This window comes from Protopterus annectens, chromosome 10.part0 (assembly GCF_019279795.1).
Source record: "Protopterus annectens isolate FY-2018-M chromosome 10.part0, PAN1.0, whole genome shotgun sequence".
Taxonomy (NCBI): domain Eukaryota; kingdom Metazoa; phylum Chordata; order Ceratodontiformes; family Protopteridae; genus Protopterus; species Protopterus annectens.
The window spans coordinates 25,377,663-25,398,726 of NC_056744.1; the positions used below are offsets into that span (position 1 = coordinate 25,377,663).

The 21,064-nt window shown below is 39.6% G+C and overlaps 1 protein-coding gene across 4 annotated transcripts in view; it reads right to left on the reverse strand.

Annotated features, from left to right (window-relative positions):
- ITGB4 (integrin subunit beta 4) overlaps positions 1-21,064 on the reverse strand; it is a 1,147,860-nt gene that overhangs the window by 410,801 nt on the left and 715,995 nt on the right. For all 4 annotated transcript variants that reach the window (XM_044084971.1, XM_044084972.1, XM_044084974.1 and 1 more), the window contains exons 21-23: positions 15,084-15,187; positions 12,985-13,043; positions 12,365-12,388 (exon numbers count right to left, since the gene is read on the reverse strand). In XM_044084971.1, the coding sequence (XP_043940906.1) occupies positions 12,365-12,388; positions 12,985-13,043; positions 15,084-15,187 (187 nt within the window). The remainder of the gene's footprint in view (positions 1-12,364; positions 12,389-12,984; positions 13,044-15,083; positions 15,188-21,064) is intronic.

The window sequence follows — 21,064 nt, forward strand, 5'->3', positions numbered from 1 at the left end:
CGCATGGTGGTGGGTAGAGAATACCTCAGGCTTGAACCCTGTACCTTGGGTGCAGGTGGCAAGGGCCAGAATTCCCTACCCACCACCATTTGTAAAATATTTGCAGATTTTTGCCTCATATTTGTTCTGTTCCTCATAAAATTCATGGTTTCTGTATGTTTTTCCTTGAAAAGTCAGTAGTGCAGTGGTAGCATTGTTGCCTGACAGCTACAGGTTCTCTGGTTTGATTCTTGACTGGGGTGACTTCTGTGTGGAGTCTGCATGTCCTCCCGTCTTACAAAGACGTGTCTGGAGTGTTTCTCCCTGGGCCTTTGCTGAAAATTGGCTTTTGTTCCAAGTCAGACTTTCCTGGTTAACAAATGTTAAATAAAAATAACAGGCATTTGAATTTCAGACTTCCTATTCTCCAGAAAGTACATGGTAACACAAAACCTTTTATTCTAGCAATGTTCTAAGTTTATAACATGGATATTTGAAATTTGTTGCTATTTTTGGGACTGTATTCCCCCATTATTGGCTTCATCCAGGTTTTATGTGATAAGGTTGAGAACTATTTTATTTTATTTATTTAGACCCCAGATATTGTTGTATAAAGAAATAGGTTTAAAGGAAAAGACATGACTTGAGACTGGTTTTAAAATGGCTGATTGAAGTTGCAAGTCTTAGGTTATGGTGAGAACTGAATTCACTGAATATGTTTGGGGGCTGTATTCCTCCATTACTGGCTTTATCCACATGTTTTTGGCTAGGAGGTTGAGAGCTATGGTGAGAACTGAATTCAGTGAATATGTTTGGGGGCTGTATTCCCAAATTATTGGCTTTGTTCAGGTGTTTTGTGCTAAGAGGTTAACAGCTATGGTGAAAACTGAATTCACTAAATGGTAGCCATTTAAGTTTCAGTCTTCCTCTCTTTTACAAAACAGCTGATTTGGCATAGTGGTATGTTGCTCTGACTGTTTTGCACAGGGTCCCCTGGGTTCAAGACTTGGTAGTGAAATGTATGGTGGTAACACAGCATTTTATTCTAGCAACTTTCCAATATTATACAAGCAATGTTTAAAATGTGTCCCTGTTTTTGGGCTTTTGCCCCCCCCCCCCAGTAAATTTTGGCTTTTTCCAGATTACTTGTGCTGCGAAGTTCAGAGATGCAGCTGAGTGTCAAGTATATTTTACAAAGAGCTGACAGCTGCAGGGGAACAAATGTTTAGTGCTGCTTATGCTGAGTCTGCTTGCATTGTTAATAGCACAACAAGTAGTGTACTTGCTTTTGATACAGAAGGCTGTGGGTTCTACTCCCAAAGTAGGTAGATGCATTGCTGATACTTGTACTGTGTTGTAAAGGGGGTGGATGCTGCATGTCTATATCACGTTATCAAAATTTTACTACATCAAATCAATAAAGGTTGAACTTTATTGATCGAAGTAGTAAAATGTCGAATAACGTAAAAAAAAATCAATTAAAAAAACTAACTAGCATAGGCACCCTCCACACCCCCCGTACTTAAATATACCAACTCCGAGACTGCATTACATTGAGGTAAATGGAAATCTCCCCCTTGCAGAGATTTCCATTTACCTGGGCGATGTTCTGAAATTTTGACATTGTCGTGCAGACAATATCGAATTCGATATTGTTGGCTTACTACAACGTAAACTAGACCTGATGCTGCACTCCTTTTTGGCCAAGATACCTAGTAACTATGAACCTGTTATCAGCCTGCCATCCATTATTCCCTATTGCGATGTTACTAGCTTATCATTATTTTAATGCAACATAGGCAATTTATTCCTCAAGGGCAACAGGCACTTTATTTGTAGATGAAACAATGACATATAAAGTTGTTTGCTAGCAGCAACCACTTCATTAGTTACAGATTTTTTTAATGTGGAATTACTGAGATGACTTTTATTTCTTCAGAGATTGTGCATATTTACTGATACTGGTGGACTGTAGAAGTTTGAGTAGACTTTTAAGATGGAAATGTTCTAAATTGGGCAGTTTTGACATTATTGGTGCATGCATTTGTTTCATTGTTTACTGGAAAAATGTTCAAAACAATAAATTTAAAATGCCCTCTAACTGTACTGTATTGTACAAGGAATACAATTTAATACAACCAGGAAGGTATATCAAAGAGCACGTGTATGTTTCGTGTTCAAGGGGCCTATGATTTGAAAACAGCCCAAAGTTAATCTTTATCTGCCATTGTCAAAATGTATTTTCTTTGAATGTGGGTTTCAATGCTGTTTCAATGAATGTGAATTTCAAGGGCAGAGAAGTTTTAATGCTAAGTCTATTTTCATTGTGAGACTGCATTGCTTTGTTTAGCAGATATCTATTAGTGTTTGTGCTGTAAAATGCAAAATAAAACTTTCAAATGAAATCCAAATCATCTCAGAAGTAAAGCATTATGCACATTACAGTGTTTGTGGTAAATGGGGTGAAATAACCAAGGAATGGGACACTGGAATGGCTGCAGGGGGATGCTCCATTCAACCATGATTTTGTGAGGGGGGAAGGGCAGCAAACTCAAAGACAGGTCCGGCTGAACTATACCTCTCAACTGTCCAGATTTTTTCAAAATAAATAGATTTTTGCTTCTTATTTTTGGTTTGCTCCTCATAAAATGTGTGGTTTTCTGACAAATCATTTAGGAATAAAGTCACTAAATAATGACAGACATTGAGTTTCAGACGCCATAACCTTCAGAAAAATGCATGTTAAAGCAAGATCTGTTATTCTATCAACTGACTTACATTTATACAAGAGCAATTTTTAGTATTGTTTGTATGTTCCCCCCAATATATTTTGCCTTGTCCAGATTTCCTGCATTAAGAGGTTGAGAGGTATGTGCAAATAACTCGCTTTATAGAATTAGGAATATCCAAACCTCTCAACAGTACCCAGTTTTGGCTCAAAATGTTGCTCTCCTCCTAATAATCCCCTCCGCAAAATGGCAATTTTGGAAGAAAATGTGGAGGGTTTACAATTATAAATAACTGTAATGATCAGAGTTACAGATTACCTTTATTTCAGAAATGCATGTAGATGCTCTTATTTTGTCAGCTGCTCAAGTTAACAATACTAATATTAAAAAGGTGTCCTTTCTTTGACATGTTCCCAGCTGTAGTGTGTGGCAATTGTATATTTTTGCATCACATTTTTGGTCTGTTTTTCATAAAATTGTGGTTTTCTGGCAAATTAGTGGCAAATCATTAAAGATTGAAGTTAGAAAATAATGGCAGACATTTTGAGTTTCAGATTTCATACCCTTCAGAAAATTCATACTAATGCAAGACCTACTACTATTCTATTATCTTTCTGAGTTTATAAGAGCAATATTTAAAAATTGTCATTATTTTTGGGCCTGTGCACCACTTCTATGTATGGCTTTGTCCAGATTTCTTGCTCTGAGGTTGAGAGGTATGAGTGTCAGATCCATCACTGTCAGCCAGAGGCATTTCAAAATGTGACATACTTGTTGAACCCCATTCCCCACTGTAGTGGCTCTGGATGTGTCCAAGCAAGGCAAGGAGCAGTTATGCAGTGTAAGTGTGCAGAGTATTCCCCCATCCAAGGTAGACCACAAGTACGACTGTGGCATTTCATCTGTCCTTGATTTTGCAGAATGTTCTGGTTTTCTGTCATAGTTTTATATTGTTGATTTATGCTTCTTATTATTCAGAAAATGCACGCTGTTGCAGTGCCCTGTGGCTCTGTGTTTAAGTAGAAATTCTTTAATGACCATCAGGTAAGCTTGTCAGAGATTGTAAGATGCAAGTAAGCTTTAATAAGCATACTGTTAAAGAATTACCAATATTGAAAGCATTTTTGTTGTTGCCATGCAGAGAATATTTACATAGCTAGATAACGTATAAGCCTTAGGTATTGAAATGCATATGATAGTATTTGCAATAAAGGACAGGATTACAGTATTTTTAGAAGCTCACTACATTTGTTGGACACTTGCAGTCATCTTTGCAAGCTTTACCTGTAAACTAAACAGAATGCCAATCTATCATGTGTGGTCCATAACTTGTGCAGTAATCCTTTAAGCAATTTATCTTGAGCTTGTTTCTTGTTTGCTGGGGGTATCACAGAGATTGCTACTTTCAGCATGTTACTTGGTAATTTTATAAAGCTGAATATAAATTATAATTAGAACTGCAGTGCAAGGAGAAGTGGTTTGAGTTGAGTGCTGCTTGTTTTTTTTATACTTGATTTTGACTGGCTTTCCAGTAATGTATTTAAAAAGTAATTTATTTTTTCATGCCTCACAACCTTTGTGTTTCCATCTAGATATTAAGTAAGTTGTCATGTAGCCAATGCATTGAAATGTTTTTTTCTTCTACACTTCATTTTATCTTGATTGGACTCTCGTAATGACGGTTTGGCACGCAGGGCAGCGTATTTAATTAAAGTTCTAGTTGTGGTTTTGAGCATAGATCCACCCCTTTCTAGTTGGCCACACACCCTCCCATTGGCCCCACCCATTCAGCGGTCTCCTGCAGTCCCCCTTTAATTTGAAGTCACCAGCCACCACTGGTCTAGAGTAAAAGCATTTTCCTGTTTGAGCCGGGGTGACAGGTTCTACTGCCCCCTGGGATATTAGTGTCTTTACCTGTTTTAATGCCTCTGCCCACTGGTTTGGTGGGAGGTCTGGGTACCTTCTTGGAATTTGAAGTTCGTTGAAGGAGAATCTGAATCCCTGAGAAAATGATTTTTAATACCCATTGGTTCTTGGTTATAGAGACCCAATAGTCCTTGAAGAGGGTGACCCTTCCTCCTAGTTTTAGATGAATGAAAGGAGGGTAGAGGGGGTTGGAGAGTCATTGTGAGTGTTTACCATAGAAACTTGGCTTAGAACACCCTGCCTTAGAGGTGGAAGTGGTCCACTGTTTGCTTCTTGTTTGCTTCTTTGCTGGCCCTGGGATAGGGGCCTGGATGTCCTGTCCCTGCAGGGCTTACTTTGGCCTTGTCTGCTGGGTGCAGGGAAGGCCCAGTGCTTAGAGGGGAAGCTTCTGCTGAATCTGGGTGGTTGAACTTGAAATAAATCTTTTACTGTTTGCATAGATTTTGCTGTGTCTTCCATCTTTTTAAGTACCTCTTCTGCTTTTCCCCAAGCAGGCGTTCCTTATCTAGGGGTGCATCAATAAGTTTAGACTTGACATGATCAGGGAGAGGTTGTTCCTTCAGCCATGCATGTCTTCTAATAACAGATCCTGTTACTGCTGCCCTGCTGGAGGCTACTAGGGCATCATATCCACATTGTAATGCGTGCTTGGCCACTTGACCAGCAGAGTGAAGTAAATCTGCCAGCTCTTTTGAGTTGGCACCATCAGGAGAGGTAGCAGTCTTCTGCTTTATTTGTTCCAAGGTGTCTTGTTGATATTATAACATATGGAACTGACAATTGAGTGCTCTGATAGCTAACATTGCAGAAGTGTATACTTTTTTACACCATCTGTCCAGAGCTCTGGAGTCTTTATCAGAAGGAAGAGGATTTTTGGCAGAACTAGTCTTAGCTCCTTCAGGCCCCTGTGTCTGCAGCAGGGTTCCTGTACAGGTATTTGTAAGAATCTGGTACTCTGTAGTACCTGTCAGGTTTAGCTGGGGCAGGAGGCAGGGCATTAGGGGCTAAACTGGATTCAAGGAAAACATTATCCACCACTTCTAGAATAGGAGGGATGGCCAGGGGTCTGTGCTGGGGCAGGTCCAGAAACTCTCTAAGTTGTTTCTTTGACTGTGGGTAGTCCTGAGATTCCCATTGAAAATGTTTCTTGGGGGAGTGTAGGGTTTCCCCAAAGGAAAGGTCCTCTGGAGGGGAGGCAAAGGAGATGGGTTCCTCTGCATCTGAATCCTCATAAACAGTTAAGGGCTTCTGTTCCTCTTCAAAGACAGGATAATCGGATTCCTCATACTCTTGATCTGTCATAATTTCTGGAGAAGGGAGCCTTTTCCTTTTTGGGGTGGGGCTTGAGTACCTTGGATAAGAGAGATGAGATCCTCTGTTATTTTAAGCATTTGAGCTTGGAGTGAGGGAGCAGTAGCAAGATGGTGGCTAGAAGCAGATTTCCTAGGAGTGGCCTGGCTTCGAGGCCTGAGGGAATCTGTCGGTCTCTGAGAAATGGTAGTCGGAAGAGAAGATGTCAGTTTTTGTCTAGAATCGGTAGTGCGAACAGCCTCCTCGGAAGACAGTGCCTGCGTTGCGGCCCAGGACCCAACCAAGGCAGAGACAGCCAAAGGCTCAGAAGACAAAGTGAATTTCTGTGGCATACTGGACTCTGAAAGGGTCTCGGCAGAGGCCTGTGTAGAAAGCGAGTCGGGCATCAGGGGCTGCAAAAGCTCCTCACTGAATTCCGGAGAACTGATGACTTGCTTAGTGGTAGCATCGTCGGAAGGCTTAGCCTTGTGTGGCCTGTCTCTATTTTTACATTTTTTTTTCAGAATATCAGCAGATTATTGGCTGATGGATGCCATATCGGAATTCGAAGATGGAATACAAAAATAATTGTCTACAAAAAGAGCTCTTCAGCAAATGGTTCCCGCATTAAAGAGGGCACAGAACTGGCAATGAAGGATGTCATGGTCTGGGCCTAAACAAGTGATGCAGTAGGAATGAAAGTCTCAGTGTAGGATCTGCTTTCCACAGGCGAGACAATTGTTAACTTTTTCGGACATCAGTTAGAGCAAGAAAAAAAGGGTCCCCAATGGGGTACTTAGCTTTAGATGTTTCCTGCTGAAATTCTACTTCTGGTAGTGACCGACCGGCACTCGGGAAAACTGCTTCTGCTACAGGCTCCATGGCAAGAAAGACTGAGTTAATGACATTAGCTGCTTTGCTTTGTAGTACTGATGACCTGACATCAGACTACAGGCGACAACAGCCGGTGCACAAAAACATTGACTCTGGTATTCGAGCCGGCTGAGGGCTACCACAGCAGGGATAACCCACAGGTGATGACTACAACAGTGAAACATGAAGAACATCAACAGTTACAGTATAATCTTGCAGTGTGCCAGTAAACAGCTGCAATAAATGGCAACTTGTGACCATCAACAGCTTCTCTGTGTTTAGTTACAAGCTAAAGCTGTCCATCCACTGTTTATGTTCAGTATTTACCTTCCTAAAGTTGTACCCCCTTGACGGATGTTTAGGTACTCTTTTGGATATCTTTTGCCCTATCAGTCTGTGTCTCATCAAAGTCCAATATACAATACAGGAATGATAGGTTGGGGAGACAGTTGTTCAACTGATCAGGAGAAGGAACATTGCTCTGGTTGGGAGATGATTGGTCAGGTAGTTCATCCAGTTTGGGGGTGATTGTCAGGATGTGTGTGGCAAACTTCAGGTTGGGATAACTGATCAGTGAGTGTGGCATTTTAAGGTTGGGGGACTGATTAGTCTGGCAGTGAATTATATATATTTACTTAGGATTCTGGATTACAGGTTGTGAGAAATTACTATACAGGGACAACTCAATGGTGTCACATGGCTGAATTGCAATTCTACTACAGAGAAACATGGCTGTGGCAAATTCATTGTGGAAACTGTGGAATAAGGAAATGTGAGGGAGGGTGGAAAGTCCAATGCTCATGGTCCCCCCTGGTGCCTAAGGTTGATATGCCTGGTGAGGATGTCAGTGGCACAGGAAATGCATTGACCAGCAGACAAAGACAATAGCTTCATTAATGTGTCAGGGAAAGTGATGTATGTTGTGACTGGTGTAAAGTATATGCTTATGTAACTACAACGTGCAGAAGTGTGCAACATGAAGGAATTCCTTTACTTTGCTGTAGTCACACTAATACTCTAGTGTATGTTTAGGAAATGCTGCCAAGATACAATAGCTCTTCTGTGAGGAGTAACAAGCATTCTCCTCAGCAGGAATTCTCTGTGGACATCCAATAGATCTTGTTCTTGGTGCAGCACAGCAAGATGTTCAGGGAGATGTACTTTAGGCCATCTGAGTAACACTTTCAGCCACTGGTGCCAGGCCTCCTTCTGATTGTTCATCCATGCAAGATCTAGCTCAGACAAGCCACACACATTCCACCCCCCCCCCACACACACACACACACACACACACACACACACACACACACACACACACACACACACTGGTGCTGCAAGCTTTTCTGTGCACACAGTATCTGCGACATCCATGCATCTGTAGCACAACTGAAATTCAGCCATGTGTCCCCAACCAGTTGTCCCCACAGGGAAATGTCTTGCAGCCTAAAGTCTGAAATAATTTAACGATATGAGACAAGGGATAACGGACAGGGTTTTTTCCAGTCTGAAAGGGGTTAATATTCCAACTCTGTGTAGAGTGTGATACTACAGAACGGCAATGCACCGTGGATGATTCATGTCTCCTTGTCTTCTGTATCAAGATACATGACATAAAGACATAAAGTACCTCCACAACTGAAAAGGAAACTTGTTACATAGATGGTATTTTTACAATATGTGTTGGAAGAATCATTATCATTTGTCTGAGAAGCTGATCTTCTATGTGAAAAAAGTGAATTGCCAATGCTTTCTGTAAGCATACCTTTCAATCTCTTAGAGCAAGAAATCTGGACAAAGCCATAAATAACAGGGGGACAAAAGTCCAAAAATAGGGACATGTTTTTAAATATTGCTCTTGCAAACTTAGAAAGTTGATAGAATAACAGGTTTTGCTTTAGCATGACTTTTTCTGAAGGGTGTTAAGTCTGAAACTCAAATGTCTGTCATTATTTTCTGACTTCAGTCTTAAATAACTTGTCAACAATTTGCCAGAAAACCACAATTTTATGAAGAACTGACAAAAAATATGAGGCAAAAATCTGTACACTTGACAGGTAAGCCTGTAAGTAATGAGCTGCTTGCATGAGAAAGAATATGAAAGTGTTATCAGAAAGCAGTAACCTGAACAATGAATGTGTTTGCATTTAACACTTAGACTATTTACTTCCTAGAACAGTTTGCAAGAACTATGCATCCAGGTACGACTCTGAGAACTTGATTTACACTGGAAATTTGGCTGCAGGCTAAGGATGAGCTTTGTCCTGTCTTGCAAATATTATTTAATGAGGTGTTGGAAAATAGGAGGGTATCAAATTCTTTGAAGCAGGCTGTGGTATTTTCAAAACTCTAACCACACAATATCTATATTAAATCATGAATGCAAGTCATTTATAGCACTGTGGAAAAATGTGTAGGAACTTAATTTAGTGTAATCTTTGATGACCTTATATCAGGATGGTTTTGTGTGGGGCTGGCAAATATTTTGGAGTTGGTATATATTATAATTAGCAGGGGGGGGTACAGCCCCCTACAAGGGCAATTTCGAAGTATGGCATTTACGTTGCTTAAGCCGTTCACTCTACAGTCTCTTTGATTTCGTGACACATATCCCAGTGGACACTAGGAATTTCCCCACTCAGAGTTGGTACATATAATTAGCAGGGAGTGTAGGTCATGCAGGGGTAAATTTGCAGGCTGGGTTGTGTTTTTGTATTTCGATCCAAAATTATCAATTATTTTTCTGTTCACTCATGTGCATCATTCACTCTTTCGTTAAGTAATCATTACATATCTATATATATATATATATATGTGTATATATATGTGTATATATATATATATATATATATATATATATATATATATATATATATATATATATATATATATATTTTATAGGATCCCTACCAAATACCGAATGCTTGAAATACCGACGCCCGAAATCCCAAGCCTGCATGACCAAAAGACCACATTACCGAAGCATCAAAATCCCAACGCTCAAAATACTGCTGGCCCACAATCTCAAAATCATGACCATGATGACTGCAACCAACGCACATGGACCACACACCATACACTAGTCCCGCTGTAACACAACCAAATTCACCCTGTGTGCTTTGAACAGGCATATATCACTATGGATAGTGACTTCACGGCATAAACACCAAGTAATTCCTTGCCAAATTCCATAACCAACAATAGATTGCAAACCAACATTAAACACAATAAACCCCAAGTATGTGCAATAGGCACCCAGTGTTTCCTGGTACAATGACGGCAACAGCATCACATCTTTAACAACCTTGCGATAGCTCTAACTAACTCCAAAGATGTGTAAGCACTCTGATTATCCAGGACCTTTTGGAATTGACTGTGTCTCTGTACAAGCTTCTTACGTTTAGGGGAAGGAGGGCAGCCAGCAATTAATCTTTCCCGCAATCCATCTACACAATTCTGTTCCATAGCCAAAGCACCCATGAGCACCAAGAGATCAGTAGTCCTACAACCGATCAAACACTTTAAGCGGCGATGCCAGGCTTCTACTGAATTTTGAATATGAGGTAGGAACAGGCGGTTTAATTCACTGACATTCCAAAATGTAATGGGGAATAATGGTGGAAACCTGGTAACTGCTGTTGACCATGTAGAAAACTTCCTTAACCTCCCCAATATGTACCAGTCTGCAAAATATTGAACAATCTCCCTCCCTTCATGCGGGAATGTCTCCTTTAAGAGACTGAAGGTTGGAATGACGTCCGGTTCACTCAGAAATGCTAGGGCAACTAAGGCTTTCACCACTAACTGGAAGGCATGATTTGAATTATACATTTTACCCAACCCTGCTTGCTGCAGCTTTCTCCACACATTCTGACTGAAGTAAAACATGCAGCCCTTCACTCTGATGTCAGCAAAGTTCAGCCTAATACTTTGCAGAGCCGCTACTTCAAAATCACAGAGTATGAACTGTAAACTTAACTGAAACCAATGCACAGACATTAGGTAAAGCACACAATGCAAAATAATGTTATATGCCCGTAAAGACTTTTTAGACATTAAGCAATACATTAATGGAACACATTTACTGTAACCTCCGTACTTTACCATGCCATGTATACTATACAGTTGCCTGCATAGTACACTTTTGCAGAAGCATGTACTGTCCATCAACCAGATGGTGGCTGCACTTAGGTCATTGATGTTGTTCAGTGTACTAAACACCACTACAGACAGCTGGGAAGTGGGACCCACCATAAACTTTTCAATGAATACTCCACTTTGGAATGGGAATATGGACATCTCCAGGTTCTCTAATGTAAGGTCAGGGATGTGTGTTTCATTCACATATTTCGTTCTCACCCTTCTAATTTGTTGTAGTAGAGCTTTCTTATTAGGCAAGCTTGGCGCACAATCCAAGGATGTTGATGTCATTACATCCTCCACGAGCATGCAAGAAGTATCTCTTGACACTGATGCTCTCTCCTTTAGAGCACCACACACTGTGTATTTCTCAACCTCGAACGGATCTCCCACACAGTTGTGGGGAATACTCTTTAAAAGTTCTTCACCATCAGACAACGAGAGTGTTACTGTACTACCCTTACATTTACCACTCCGTTTGAGTTTACAGCACCAGTAACATCTCGTATGAGACTTCTTTTCCAGGTGATACACATAGCCGTCAATAACCAGTACATCCTTACATTTCTGTGATTGTAGCCTGGTGTAGAGTTTACCAATTTCCCCAGGCACAGTATAGCAGTCGTTAGACATGTCTTTTACTGTTACGCTTTGTACGAGCAGGTGGTGTGTTACTACACCTTTATAGCTTCCTGCTAATCGCTACAGGTTACTGAATCGCTACAGGTTACTGCATCTCATATACAACATACTACCACATTGGTATTCCGGACTTCGGTATTTTATAATATCGGTAATGTGGTCTTTCGGTCATGTAGGCTCAGGATTTCAGGCGTCGGTATTTCAAGCATTCGGTATTTGGTAGAGATCCCACACACACACACACACATATATATATATATATATATATATATATATATATATATATATATGGATGATACTATCCTATTATATCGACAGCTATCTTCCTGTATCGGTGGTCACCTCAGTTTTCTCAGCTGGCTACAGTTTGACTCTTACTTCATTGCAGCACAGGAATGGGAGAAACATTGGACCTAACTTTCTACAGAACCCATGTTAAAGCCCACTTCTGAGACAGAACTTGAGCCTTTTGTATGTTTGTAGCACATGTTGACAAAAGTGCTTGCTAACTGATAATGTAACATAAACTTTATATACATATATGTGTGTGTGTGTGTGTGGGGGGGGTGTATACACACACACACACACACACACACACACGTATATATGTATGTATATATGGAGAATAGTGTTTTTTGTAATGTGAATGGCTTTAAGAGCAAAACATTCCTTCCATGAACAGACAACATCAGCCTGTTGTTCTGACACAAAACTTGGTATTACAGACACTGCTGAAGATAATGCATTGCAGGAATGACATTAAGCATATGAGTTACAATTCCACTTACTTCTTTCCAGAGTTTGGCTGCAACCTAAAAAAGAGAAGAGAATACGTTTTGAGTTATTTTCAGCACAAGGTGAATACTCTGAACAGCAGCATCCCAAAGCTGGAGGCCAATAGCACCATTTTACCACTATGCTCATAGTTACATCCCTTGGCTCCTTTTGTGACAATACACCTCCCCATGAAGCCATGCCCATGAGAGGTGATAAATCAAAGAAAATCACGTACACCTGCAAAAGTGCCCCCCCCCCCCCCCCCCCCCAGCTTCACTTTTCATTCTCTTTCCACATTAACAGGATAACATAGCACCACTGACAGACCACCCACATGGCTATACAATGGCAGTGCTAACACATAACTCACACACACCCGAAAAAAGGGGATATCTTTAGGGTTGTTTAACCCTTCGCCTTTAACTGGGGCCTCTCATTAGTCGGGATGTTTGCTTCTCTGCAGAAATCATTTATCTTCAGGTAAACAGAATGGAAAAGATGACTTAATGAGAATAATTAATTTTATTCAAGGTTAAATTATATGCTTTTAAATCAGATTTCTGACTAGTTCTTGGTTCAGAGAGAAATTAGTCTTGATGTAGAATTATTATAACATGAGGTGGGAAATTACCTGAATTTAGTTCGCTGAAGTTTCTGGGCTCCTGGAATCTGTTTGTAGATTTCATTCAGCTGCAGAGAAACAAGAATGAGAAAAGTTAGCTACCTTTACTTGTGGTGACAATCAGTGCACAATGGTGCAACCAGCCATATGCAGCTGATGCAGAACTCTCATACGACAGCAGTCGATGTAAACTTAGAATGAAACGATACACTGACTCTCAGAACCCAGTGGAAATATCAATGAATCAGAGTGGAAAATTAGAAGAAATGACTAGAACAGTTACCAGGAAGCCCTGAACCTGATAACACGGTCACTAACCAGATGTCTCGGTCATTAAAACATTGATTAGAGAAAAGCACAACAAATTACCTTTATGTTGGTGGCAAGATAAACATATGTCATCAATCACATGTATCATCAATCACATGTATCAGCTTCCACTGTTACACATAAATTAGGAAATGAGGCCCCAAGCAATTAAATATTTAACCATATTTGTGATTACTGGAACTATGTTTCTTGAGCATATTTGGGTAAGCTACTAACTGAATGCCCGACTGATAAAATATCACAGCTTTGTAACAGCAGTAATATAGTAAAAAAACAATCCCACTTGTGGAGAAAAGACAGCAAAAAAAAAAAACATAATTTGTGCTGTAACATGTTGCATCATTTGTGCTGATCAGTTGCAAAGCAAAAATAGAGTGGAAGAATAGCATTGATGAAAGAGCAAAATACATGTAGTATCAGTGCAATATTGTGACTATTAAAAGTTGTACAACACATGGGGCTATTTTCTTACGTTAAACTTTTCTAATTATATCATGCACAATTCCTTGTTTGGTAGATGCCCTTTGTGATGCTCAGTAGACATGCTTACTACCATCTATATCATGTAAAACAGGTAATCCAGACGGCTCAAGTGAAGTCTGTTCTGGTAGCCCACCTGTTTACCAGAAGCTGACAGGACTAACGAAACAAGAGTACAAAGGATTAGCCCAGATAAAATCACTTTAGCTAGCAGATCTAAGAGACTCTGTCTCTGATACCCTCCCTGTGGGAGGAATAAAGATATCTTGTTGAAGTTTCAAGTAGTTTATTTAGTTAAATACTGTAGGTAGATGGACAAGTGTGTTTGTTCATGTCTCCTAGATCTGCCAATTAAAGTGATATTAATTGGACTAATCCTTTGTACTCTGTAGTATCTATGTCATGGGGGGATCCTGCTCTCTCTGCAGTTAATGTATCAAATACCTATTTCATTTTGAGTCAAAGTGCAAAAAAGTAGTGATGTACAATATTAAGAATCAGGAATAAAACAACATTTCGTCTGACATAGCATTATGGGACAGTGAAGTTATGCTGCTATTACACTGCAGACCAAGGAACCCCAGAAAGTAAGCATGGTGCTTACTTACTTAACTCTTACTTGCTCTCCATACCTGCCAACTGAAAGTCTTAAAATGTCATAAGAAGCTTACAAGTGAAGATTTTGTCATATGCAGTAAATTAAGAAAGCCTGGTTTGCCTATTTTTGTGCTATCCATGTGCAATTTTCCAGGCGTTACAAAGCTTTCCCAAAGTTAATGCTTTCTTACTGTTACCCTTCATTTTTGTACCTCACCATGTACTCTGCTGTTGGCACATTCCGATATGATATAATGATGGTGCAGGAATGGTGCAGCCTGTGATGTAGGTGCAATATGTGAGAATGGAGATTCACTCGGTGATTATGTGGTTCCATTTTGTGTTCTGGGTAGGTTTTCTGGTAATGCAAGTGTATGTTGTGATGATATGGGTGTACTTTGTGGTAAGGTAGGTTTGCTTTGTGATGAAGTAAGCCTGCTTTGTAATAATACATGTGTACACTTTGACAATTTAAAAAGATGCACAGTGCCATAACGTTTGAGTTCTGTCTTAAGGGCCTACGCCATCTCACTGATGTACATTGCCATAACGTTTGAGTTCTGTGTTAAGGGCCTACGCCATCTCACTGATGTACAATGCCATAACGTTTGAGTTCTGTGTTAAGGGCCTACGCCATCTCACTGATGTACAATGCCATAACGTTTGAGTTCTGTCTTAAGGGCCTACGTCATCTCACTCACATTCTCCTCCACCTCCTTCTTCAGAAGATCTGACTCTCGGTTATCTGGCTTGGAAAGGTTTTCTGTGAAGAGTCGTGTCAATCTCAGGGAAATGAGATACTGAACTGCAAAAGACAGACATTGAATTAACTGATTACATTCATTCATAACCTGTTTTACACATTTCAGACAGTTTGATGCCTAAGGCAAACGTGCGTTATGCTAGTAGCTATAAACATATCATATGAATTCACATGGCATATTCTCCACTGGCATTGTACTAAGTATGTATACATAAGAATCATGAAGATAAGCCATCCACACGTATCAAAATGCAGTAATTGCATTACATTGTAAGGAGTTACTGATTCCTCAGAGAAAATGTTAGGATAATGTGATGACCGGACACATGGTAATTTCCTTTTTCACATACATTCCACATCTCATTCTTCTCACTGATTAGTACCACATAAAACTGTATCAAAGCATACTTATTCTTTTACAATACTGATTCAGGTCGTGTGTTTTGTTTACATGGCCATGGCAGTAACTGTGACATCACAACCATTGCATTAAAGGAGTCAGCAGCTTACTCACACTATCCTAGAATGAAAGGCCTGGTAGTGTTAAAGGAGAACTGCACCCCAAAACTGAACGTCTCTGTATAACAGTAAGTGGTCACTATTATCTTCTAATTTGTTACACCCAAAAAATGACCTGAAAGTTGGCTGCCATGGCTAGCATGGATTTGCTTTGCATTCAATGCCTTTGCCTTCCTGATATCATCTTAGAGGGACAGAAAGACATCCCTGTGATAAGGGGATCATTTATTCTGCGTTTCTCTCTCTCATCAGTTTACAACAGTGCTGTGACTGCCTACTTTCCACAGCCAGCATCAATCCACATTTTTAATTACTTTGCTTCTTTTCATTTTTATTAGTGGCCCTCTCTGTTACAGCAAAATAAGACATATGGTCCTTGCATCTCCTTTACCTCGAGGAGCAATAAGTACATGCCTGGAAGGTCTACAGCCCTTTAGTTGTAGATATGTATGCTTTGCTCCCCCCCTCCCACACACACACACACAAAACACCCCTTAAAAACATCCAGTAAGGATGCCATTTTGCATAGTCAGATTTGCTCTAGTGACCATGCAATGCTACAACTATCTGAAGTACAGACCTACATCCATCCATCTATTATGACCTTGTACAGGGAAACAGTACAGATAGTGAACTAGTTAGGAACAAATGTCATGTTTACAGTATACAACTTCACAACTTCGGCAATAATGAGGAAGGTGAACATAGTTCTTAACAAAAAATTAAAAAAAAATGTAGAACTGTGCTTAAAATTATATTTTTAATGCAAACATTTGTTTTACAATCAGCATCAACATTTACAGGAAGAGTGCACATATAACAGATCTTTATATGGGAATTAGAAATTCATCCAGAAGTAAGCAAATAAGGGAGCAACAGAAATTAACAAAAACAAAAGAAAGAATATAAAGCACATGACCAGAAGAAAAGAGGAGAAAGCTGGAAAGCCCACATCTATAACGTAAAGCATAGAGAACTCCTGGAACAACCACACGTTGATCAAGATTTGACTCATGAAAGGCTAAGGAGAGGCGAATTTAAATGAAAAGATGAACAGCTAGTAAAGGCAGCTCCGGATAGTTGACTATACACACACTGGTTTACAAAGTCTATAGACAAAAATGAGAGACATACAGACAAATGTAGGTTCTGTAGAACAGCGGTAGAAATAGTGGCACATCTTGTTGCTGCTTGTGATATACTCATTGCTGAAGGTTTGTACACTAAAAGGCATAACAATACAGCAAGACTGTTGGATTAGGAATTGTGCAAACACTACAATATAGAGGTAAACTGAGAAGCACTAGAAACACAAACCACAAAGAATTACTGAAAGTGAAGAAGCAATGCTTACATGGGATCATCTGATACCAACTGTTAAGAAAGTAAAAGCATATACTTAAATTAGGGAAAAAGATAAAAATAACATAAATCAGTGAAGTAGCTACAACTAGCAATTACTGTATCCTCCATCTTGATAGACACAAAGCTATAAAATACCAGGATATGCAGGCAGAGGCTAGAGCACAATGGAATAAAGATACCGTATAGTTCCAATAACAGAAGGAGCAACAGGGCCAATAAAAACATAAACAGTATGCAAACATACCTGAATGTGTTATGTAACTCCATATGAACTGCAGATGGAGGTAACTGGGTTCATTGTGGGTGCTAAGAAGAGCAATCTTGGAAAACATTAAAGACTGAAGCAATACTAATTTCATGAACTTTAACCATACCCTGACTCAGTATTAGAAACTCAAAACATTTGGAGAAATTTAAAATAGGAAGTCATGCAGTTCTTTAATTGTTTTGCAGTCACATTAGGTGTATTATTAAGTGTATTTAAGTGAGTAGGGACACATTTTACTGAGTTGACTCAATTGGTAATTGAAAATGGTCCTTGAAATACATCATTTTGATCAGTGGCTGAGGATGGCTCTGAGGAGGAAGGCTACTGACAAGGCTGGGGGGGTTTCCTTTCCTCCAAAGAAGCAATGACTTTGGAGTTGAATACAATACACTGGGGGTACAGTCCCTTGCAAAGTGGGTGAGTGGGGTTCAGATATGGGATATCAGTTACATTAACAAAGAATTACTTCCAATATCCTCTGGCTTGGTGTTAAAATTAAGAATGTAATTTATGTTTATGAACAGCCTTCAAAATCTACTAACATGCTTGTAATTCAAGAAACAGACCAAAATACAAACCTGTTTATGTTTGACTTTTACTATGAATACATGATGACTTGTGTTATACCTACTTCCTCAAAAATTTTATAAGTGAGATTTTTCAGCACTCATTTAAAATACAGAATAAAATGCATCCACAAAAAGTGAAGCAATGTAAGAGCATTCTAGGTTGTGCGTGTTCTCTATCAGAAATGAACAAACGAAAGGTCAGTGTATTTAAATTATGTTGTTAGTGAGTCAGTGACGCTGCATTTGTGGAGTCATAATTTATTGAACAGTCGTACACTAACACTATCATGTACTGTCAACAAAGAAATTGTAAACTTGTTGTTTGTAGATATATTATTAAAAATGTTGAGAAAGTAATTTAAACTATATTATATACAATGCATTATTATTATAAGACACTGATGCACCTCCTTCTCTGCCAGTACTGCAATAAGGATGGGGCAAAGGGGATAGCCACCCAGTGTGGAAAGCTTTAGGGGTGTGACCAGCCAGTTCTCATTGCTATTTAGTGCACAGCTTTATAAATGTCAGTATTTTATTTGTGGTCTATAATGCTCTGTGTGGTAGAAAACCATAGCAGATAAAGACATTTTTCCCCTTCAACTCAGCTGAGGAACTTATTTTTTGAAGTGAAGGGCATTTTTTGTGTTTTGGAGGGACACCAAATCCAAGACTGGTTGTGACACTGAAGGATCAAATGCAGAGGACTCAAAAACCAAGACATAAAGGAATTATGGATGAACCCTTGCACCAAAGCCTCAGCATTGAAACCTCTGGTGCCAGCAGTCCCTGGCACTAAAGGAATGGACATCAATACCACAGGAAACAAAGGAGTTGGCACCAATGGAGCTAGATTTATGGTTCTAAAACAGATGACACCAGGACAGTCCTTGGCTCTGTTTCTTCCAAAGCTCAAACTGGACCCAGGGAAGGAGCATGACAAGTTGACGGATTTGGCTCATTTCTGTCCACCTTGAAGATAGAGGAGGATGAGAGGACACCTACCTCAACATGAGCCTTAACCTTTACAGGCCTAGGAGCCTTCATAGCTAAAGCTGAAGATGACTTACATCCCATACATTAAAATAATTCCATCTCTAGGGAGAAACTGTCCAGTTTCTTCCACAGAGAGGGGTCAGGTACCATAATGACATCCATCTGGAAAGCCCCAGAGGTAGAAGCTTGGGAAAATTGGGAAAAAGGCTGAAAAGTCCTTGAAGCAGGAGTGTCTATTCTAGGGACTTTGAGAGAGAAAAAGGATGGATAGCAAATCTGGCATCCCCCAGCCATCAGGGATCCTCTAGCAATCTCTTCTTCATTTCTTGCCTTGTCTGATTTCTTCTCCTCTGAGGGAAGCAGTCCCTGAATGATCAGTTTGTTCTGGCTTTTCATAATCCAAAGGCCTTATAGATAATACAACACTACCTAAGGTGTTCCAGACCCAGACAAACCATGCCCAGGTGATGGGTGACCTGGGTTGGAAATTTGTGGACACAGCAGCCACAATCCTTAGAGCCCAAGGCCTTTTCCTTATCATGTTTCTGACAAAAATCATGCAATTCCTGAAACATGCCTACGGGAGAAACTTAACCAGCCTGACAAAAAACACAAAGCACTTCCCTACATTAATAAATATAGCAAAATGCTTTAAAAAAGGATTAAAGACAGCAATTGACAATAGCAAGTTAAAGACCAAACCCATTAAATGATCACAAGTAAATGACAGACACAATAACCACTCATTACAGACTAGGCTTAATGCTAAAGGGAGTGAGAAAGGCAAGTCTGACAGAAAAATACTACAAAGGTAATTTCCATCTAAGAAAGGCAAGATGACTAAGCCTAGAACACTTTGAAACCAATAAAACAGAATTATATGAGAAATGGAAAAAAAAGTTGTTCATTATTAGTACTTCAGCTGCTGAAAGACAACATCCAATTGCTGAGAGAGGTATGCAGCATCTAGAGTAGGGGGAGCAGGGAATTATGGGAGTAGAAAAGGAGGAAGAGGTGTTGCTGGTTTTCCACCACTTGTTTGTACCAATGTTTTTGGAATGTGGGAAGAAATCACAATTCTCAGTGAAAACGCATTCAGACACGGGAGTATATGCAGACCCTATACTGAATATACCCCAGCTGGAAAATGAACTTGTGAAACAAGTGCTGTGATTCAGCTCAGTTATAACCACTGTGACATTATTATTTCTCAAAGTAATTTGAAGTTACACTGATGTGACAAGGATGAGATTCTACACATACTGCAAATGAAAAGCCATAGGTGCCCATCATGATATCCTAGACCAGTTGATTTTGAACACTGTTCAACAGTTTTCTTCAATGGGATTTTGTGAGACTTCAGATCAACACAGCACAGAATGTTATTAATCCCTCAGCTGTTTAGATGTGCCCTGTAAACCTTACCATAATAATCATTGTTATAAACCCCGGCCCTCACAACACAGTCAGTGAAATGGCTGTATTACATAATTTTGTAATTGGTTAAGCAACCTAGCTTCCCCTTTTTCTTTTGCTTTGCACTTCTCTCATTTTTTATACATGGTACCATAAACACAGTACATTACAATCTTGATTATTCACTGACATTTCATATGCTACTACAAAAACTATTACTTTATTCTTCATTTGAAGTTTATATATTTTTATAAACTTCTAACCATTGTAAAACAATGTTAAAAATAGTTGCTAACTGCCATGCATTTGTACATCCCTATAAAATCTTTGCTACTTTTTACATTTTACCATTAGCTCAGGTCATGGCTGGAAATGAAAGAAATGTTCAGACTATGAAAAATGTTGTTAAAATAGCTAACGGAAGAAGGAAATGATCCCTGCTGGATGTAAGTAGATCTGTACACAGGACTGTCAACAGCTCAACTGTTGAGGAGTAGGAGGAAATTAACAACCTTTAGTAATATTTAGGATGTTAAAACCATATAGACCTTAAAAGACAGTACAACACGAAGTGAGAGAAGAGTAAAGAAGATCAGAATAAAACCTTTTGTGTGGAGTCTGCAAGGGAACAAACAGATCACCAACCAGAAAAGACAGCAAGCCTGCAGAAAGACCTGATGTGCACTCCAGTTGTTGGACAAAGACCAGCGGTACAATCTACGTCATTAACAGAACCAAAAAAGATCAGGGATACAGCAGGAACCAGGAACTGAAGAAGCTTTTAAG